General features: G+C 57.4%; 1 protein-coding gene across 1 annotated transcript in view; it reads right to left on the bottom strand.

The window, feature by feature from the left end:
- Positions 1–966: 966 nt before the first annotated feature.
- The window catches only part of LOC136303524 (zinc finger protein 135-like), a 36,708-nt gene continuing 31,147 nt past the window's right edge, over positions 967–6,527 (bottom strand). Inside the window, exon 4 of the mRNA XM_066207176.1 lies at positions 967–2,524. Coding sequence (XP_066063273.1) covers positions 1,032–2,524 — 1,493 coding nt within the window. The 3' untranslated portion in view covers positions 967–1,031. The remainder of the gene's footprint in view (positions 2,525–6,527) is intronic.

Genomic DNA, 6,527 nt, shown 5'->3' with positions numbered 1-6,527 from the left:
CGCTCGTCTTCTCCTCCCGCTCCTGCCGCCGCTGCGCCTCTTCCTCCCTCCCTCCTCCTCCTCCCCCGGGCCCGGGCCCGGCCTGGGAGGGCGGGGCCAAGGAAAGGGCGGGAACTGGGACGGGAAAGGGGCGGGGTCAAGGGAACGCGCGGTCCTAAAACCGCCCGGTTTCGCCTAACATCGCCAATTGTGCCGAAAATCCACCGTAAATCCACCAGGTTTAGCTTCAAATCATCCAAATGGGCCAAAAATCTCCGGGAACGGGACCAAGACCGAGACAAGATCAGCACCGGAACCCGCAGCAACACCAAAGCTGAGACCGTCACCGCAACTGAGACCGGCCCCGCACAGACACCGGCACTGGGACCGACATCGAGACCGAGACCAAAACCGGCACCAGAACTGGTACCGGGACCAACCAAGACTGAGACCACGACCGACACTGCGACCGGCACCGGGAGCGCTTCGGAACCGGCCCCGGGAAGGCTCCAGGACCGCGGCCAGAACCGAGACCGGCAGCGCTCCGGGACAGACCGAGACCGGCACCGGAACCAGCACCGACACTGGCGCTGATCCGAGACCGAGACTGAGACTGAGCCCGAAACTGGGACGGGGATCGGACCCGGAATCGCTCCGGGATCGCTCCGGGACCGCCGCGCTCGCTCCGGGGAGTTTTGGCCGCGCCTCCGGGCGGGACCGAGCTGGGAGACTCGGAGCTTCCCAAGGCTGAAAATGACTCCTTTAGATTTTCGAATGTGTCTCCCTTAGTATTTTACACAGACGAATCTGATTGGTGACAAAAAGACAAACCTCATCAATCACACTGGTCAGACCAGAGGGACATCAAGAAGAAGTCTCTCCTAGGAAAAGGAATGAAAAACAATGCTACAGTTTTTAGAAAAACACTCCTCTTGTTTACAGAAAATTCCCTGAGAAAAGAATTTCACAAAACCAAAAGATCTCAGGCACGAAAGCAGGGCTACAATCTCTCTTGGCTTTTGCAGTACAAAGAGAGGGAGAAGAGAAAATAACTAAGGTCTAATCAAAAGAATAATCGGCAAGGTGACTTCCCAACACGGAACACAGGGAATGTGGGTCACCGGGGCTCTGCCCAATGTGGCTCCTCCAGTGGGGGCTGGAGCTGGAGCAGAGCTCGAAGCTCTTTCTGCACCGGGGGCACTGGCAGGGCTTTCCTGATGGTGCCTTGGTTGGTGTTGGGTCAAGGCTGAGCTCTGTGAGAAGCTCTTCCCACACTGGGGACACTCTTGGGGCCTCTCCCCAGTGTGGATGCGCCGGTGGATGATGAGGTTGGGGTTGTGCCTGAAGCCCTTCCCGCAGTCAGGGCAGTGGAAGGGCCTCTCCTCTGTGTGTGTCTGCTGGTGTTCAAGGAGCTTGCTGCTGACCCGAAACCCCTTTCCACACTGGCAACACTTGTAGGGCCTCTCCCCAGTGTGGATTTTTAGGTGCAAGCTCAGGCTGGCTCTGTGGCTGAAGCCCTTCCCACATTCCCCACACTTGTACGGCCTTTCCCCAGTGTGGATGTTCTGGTGTTGGATCAGGTTGATTTTCTGGCTGAAGCTCTTCCCACATTCCCCACACTCGTAGGGCCGTTCCCCGGTGTGGGTCCTTTGGTGGAGGATCAGGTGGGAGCTCCGCCTGAAGCCCATCCCACATTCCCCACACTTGTAGGGCCTTTTCCCAGTGTGGATTCTATGGTGAAAGATCAGCCTGGACCTCAGACTGAAGCTCTTCCCACATTCCCCACACTCATAGGGTCTCTCTCCGGTGTGGATGCTTTGGTGGCTGATCAGACTTGAACTCTGGATGAAACTCTTCCCACATTCCCTACACTCATAGGGCCTCTCCCCAGTGTGGATCTTTTGGTGTAGCCTCAGGTTGGCTCTCTGCCTGAAGCCCTTCCCACATTCCCCACACGTGTACGGCCTTTCCCCCGTGTGGATGTTCTGATGCTCAGTCAGGGTGGCTCTCTCTGTGAAGCTCTTCCCACATTCCCCACACTCGTAGGGTCGTTCCCCTGTGTGGAACATCTGGTGGCGGAGTAGGCTGGACCTCTGGCTGAAGCTCATCCCACATTCCCCACACTCGTAGGGCTTCTCCCCAGTGTGGATCCTTTGGTGGAAGTTCAGGTTGGCTCTGCCCCTGAAGCCCTTCCCACACTCCCCACACTTGTACGGCCTTTCCCCAGTGTGGATGTTCTGGTGCTGGATCAGGTTGATTCTCTGTCTGAAGCTCTTCCCACATTCCCCACACTCGTAGGGCCGTTCACCTGTGTGAATGCTTTGGTGGCAGATCAGGCTCTTGGCCTGGCTGAAGCTCTTCCCACACTCGGAGCACTTGTGGGGCTTCTCCCCATCACGAAGCTGCTCATGGACCACCAGCTCTGAGCTCTGGCTCCATCTCCGGCCGCCTTCCCGGCCCGGCCTGGCTCTTTCCTCCTCACATCCTCGCCAGCTGCGTTTGCAGCCCCTCCTCCTCAGGGACCTCCGGCCCTTTTCCTCTCCGTTGCATTCCTGCGCTGTGGAGCCGCTCAAAACGGCCTCTGCCAGGAGCTTCTGCCGCGGGGATTTGTTCTCCCTGCTCTCCATGCTCGGCTCCTTGTCTGGGGGAGGAAGGACAAGGACAGGATGGGATTTGCCTCTGTGTCACAGGGAAGGGGAAGGAGATCCCCCGTCTGCTCGGTGCCTGCCCTCCCCGGGCTGCGGCGAGTCCCAGGAACCCTTAAAGCTCCCCCCTCTTCTGTCTCCCCACCTACGGATACTGGGAGTGACTGGGCTTACACCGGGAGCAGCCACTTCCAGCACCGCGACTCCCGAACCCTCTTCCCGGCCATCCCGCCCCTCCAGCCCCTAACGGGGTCCCGGCAATCCCAGGGGTCCCCCCCCTCTCGGGGTCCCCGCTTTGCGGTTCTGGGCTCTCCTCTCTCTGGGCTCCCGCTCAGGGAAGCGGCGGCTCTCCCGGGCTCCCCAAACCCCGTGTCCCCCCGCCACCGCCGGGGCTCTGCCGACACCGGGACACCCCAAAAACACCTCCCGGGGAGCGCCCGATGTCCCCCCGAGGGGCATCTGCTGCTCGGCTTTGGATGCCCGCGAGCTCCAAACATCCCCCCAACAAACCCCAAACCCAGGGACCCCCCGGGATATTTGGGGCGAGCTCCCCCTCCCCGCCCCCTGCGGGATGGGGGCGATGATCCCGGCGGTGCCGCCAGTTCAGGGAGCGCTGGAGCCGCCGCTCCCTCCGCTCGTCTTCTCCTCCCGCTCCTGCCGCCGCTGCGCCTCTTCCTCCCTCCCTCCTCCTCCTCCCCCGGGCCCGGGCCCGGCCTGGGAGGGCGGGGCCAAGGAAAGGGCGGGAACTGGGACGGGAAAGGGGCGGGGTCAGGGACAGGGCGGGAATCGTGAGGGGAAAGAGTCGGGGCGAAGGCGACGCGCGGTCCTAAAACCGCCCGGGTTCGCTTAAAATCACCAAAATGCGCCTAAATTTCTCCAAAAGGGCCTAAAATCCACCCTAACACGGATCAGGTCTGGCCTCAAATCACCCTAAGAGGCCTGCAATCCCCACAAAGTGGCCTAAAATCACCCAAAGGGCACTAAAAGCCACCCTATAGCCACAGGGTTCGGTCTAAAATCAGCCCGTTGGGGATAAAATCATCTAAAGGGGTCTAAAACCAACCAATGTCGTCTAAAATTGCCCAGACTGGTTTAAATCCACACAAAATGGCAAAAAATCCCCTTAAAACTCCTAAAAAGGGCGTCAAATCAACCCTGAAAAGACCTAGTTTGGCTTAAAATCAATGAAATGTACCTAAAGCCCACCCGAAAACCCACCAGATTTGGCCTAAAATCATCCAAAGGGGCCGAAAATCCACCCTAAACCTGCCCAGTTTGGCCTAAAATTAGCCAAACCCGCCTAAAATCTCCGGGACTGGGACCGAGAGCGGGACCGAGAGCGGCAGCGGAACCAGCCCCGAGACTGGCACCGCCCAGGGACGGGGACTGAGAACGAGATTGGCGCCGGGAGCGCTCCGGGACCAAGACCGGCACCGGGACCGGCACCGGGACCGGCACCGCCCGGAGACCGGGACTGAGACCGGCAAAAAATGGCTCGAACGGCACCAAAAACGCCCCTGAAGAGACCAAAAATGCCCGAAAAGTGACAGAAAATGGCCACAAAATGGCCCCCAAATGACCCAAAACTGACTAGAAATGCCACTGAAATTACAAAATATGGCTGAAAATGACCCAAAGCGTGACCAAAAATGACCCAAGAGTGACAGAAAATTGCCCAAAATGCCGCAGGATGGGGGAGCGCCCGGAGACACAGAATTCCCAAAAAATTAAAAAAAAAAAATCCCCCCCAAATTGCATACAAAAGGAAAACTATAGAAAAAAACAAACTGAAAAAAGCCTCAAAATAGCTCAAAAAAGAAAAAAACCCAGAAAATGCCTGCAAAAATTCCAGTAATATTCCCAAAATTTCCCAGACTACCCAGAATTTCCCAAATTCCCAAAAAAGTCCAAAAATTTCCCTAAACACCAACAAAAATCGCCCAGAAGAGAAAAGAAAAAAACCAAAAAATCCAAATCCTAAAAATGTCCAGAAATATTTAAAAAACCCCCCAAACTCCCCAAAAATTCTTCAAAATTATCTAAAAATCCCCCAACTCCTCAGATTTCTCAAAATTCCCAACATATTCCCCAAAGCCCGCAAACAGCAACAGAAAACACTCTAAAAATGCAAAAACACCACCCCAAAAGTCCTAAAAATACCTCAAAAATCCCCTCAAAATACACAAGACGTCCCCCAAAATGAAAAAAAATCCCTCCGAAATTCCCAAAAATCCCACGACCCCCTAGAACTGCCAAAATCCTTGAAAATTCACAGAAATTCCTACACTTGCTCTCAATGAAGTTGTGCAGCAGGCAGGACTTGCCCGTGCCGTGCTGCCACTCACCGAGAACTTGAAGAGGATATCTAGGAAAAAGAATTCCCCAAATTCCCAAGTTAGGACCCAAAATTACCCAAAATTCCCACGCTTGGACAGGAAATTCCACAAGTTCCTACGTTTAGACCCAAAATTCCCCAAAATTCCTAACAGAGGCCCCAAAATTCAAAAAAAAAAATCCCAATAGAGCACCCAAAATTGCCCAGTTTGGACCCCAAATTTCCACGAATTAGCTGTACAGAGCCAAAAATTCCCAAAAATTCCTTTATGGGCCCCAAAACTCCACTATGGAGATGCCAAGACTCCCCCAGACCCCCTTACATCCCATGCAGAGAACCCCAGATCCCCTATAGGGTCCCCCAGGCGCCCCCGGACCCTCTATCGAGCCCCTACATATCCCCTCAGACCCCCCTGGGGACCTCCAGACCCCCCCAGACCCCCCAAATCCCCCACAGGGACCCACAGACACCCCCAGACCTCTCCGGACCCGCTACAGGCTCCCGCTGACCCCTAGAGATCCCCTACACACCCCCCAACCCCCCAGAACGCCACAGAAACCCCCCAAATCCCCCACAGACACCCAGACCCCATTTAGGGACGCCCGGAGCCCCTTTACGGACCCCGCTGGACCCTCTACAGAGCCCCAGACCCCGATAGAGCCCCGAGACCCGCCCAGCCCCCTTTAGGGATCCCCAGACCGCCCTAAAGCCCCTACAGACCGCCCCAAATCTCCTGCAGATCCCCCACCAAATCCTCTAAGGAGACTTCCAGGTCCTCTCAGACCCCTATAGATCCCCTATGGATCCCCTATAGATCCCCTATAGACCCCCATTCCCCCACCGCAGGTCTCGGACACGCCGGAGCCGGCTCGGGGAACCGGGAACAACGATGGCGGCGCCCGGGAGAGCCACCTCTGGGTCGTCTGCGCATGCGCTGGACGGAACGCGCCAGCAGATGGGCGGGGCCCAAGGGAGAAAGGGGCGTGGCCAATGAAGAGCGGGGAACGAATGCAACGAGGCGGGGTCAGAGACAGGGCGGGAACTGGGAGGGGAAAGGGGCGGGGTCCAGGGAACGGCGGGAATTCTGAGGGGGAATGGGCGGGGTCAAGGGAACGCGCGGTCCTAAAAGGGCCCGGTTTGGCTTAAAATCACCCGCAAGACCCTAAAATCTCCGGCACCGAGACCCAGACCAGCACCAGAAACGGCACCAGCACCAAGACCGAGACCGAATCCGGAACCGAGACCGGCACCGCTCCGGGACCCGCACTGTGGGACCGACACCGAAACCGGCACCAGAACTGGTACCGGAACCAAGACTGAGACCGACACCAACACTGGGACCGGCGCCGGGAGCGCTTCGGAACCGGCACCGGCACCAGGACTGCTCCAGGACTGCGGCCAGAACCCAGACCGGGAGCGCTCCGGGATCGAGACCGAGACCGGAACCAGCACCGAGACTGGCACCGCTCCGGGACCAAGACTGGGATTGGCACTGGGAGCACTCCGGGACCAAAAACGGCACCGGCACCGCTCCGACACCGAGACTGAGACCAGGACTGAAACTGGAA

Source organism: Chamaea fasciata, unplaced genomic scaffold (assembly GCF_029207755.1).
Source record: "Chamaea fasciata isolate MVZ Bird 193981 ecotype frontalis unplaced genomic scaffold, bChaFas1.0.hap1 SCAF_36, whole genome shotgun sequence".
Taxonomy (NCBI): domain Eukaryota; kingdom Metazoa; phylum Chordata; class Aves; order Passeriformes; family Sylviidae; genus Chamaea; species Chamaea fasciata.
This window is presented reverse-complemented; position numbering and strand designations above follow the sequence as displayed.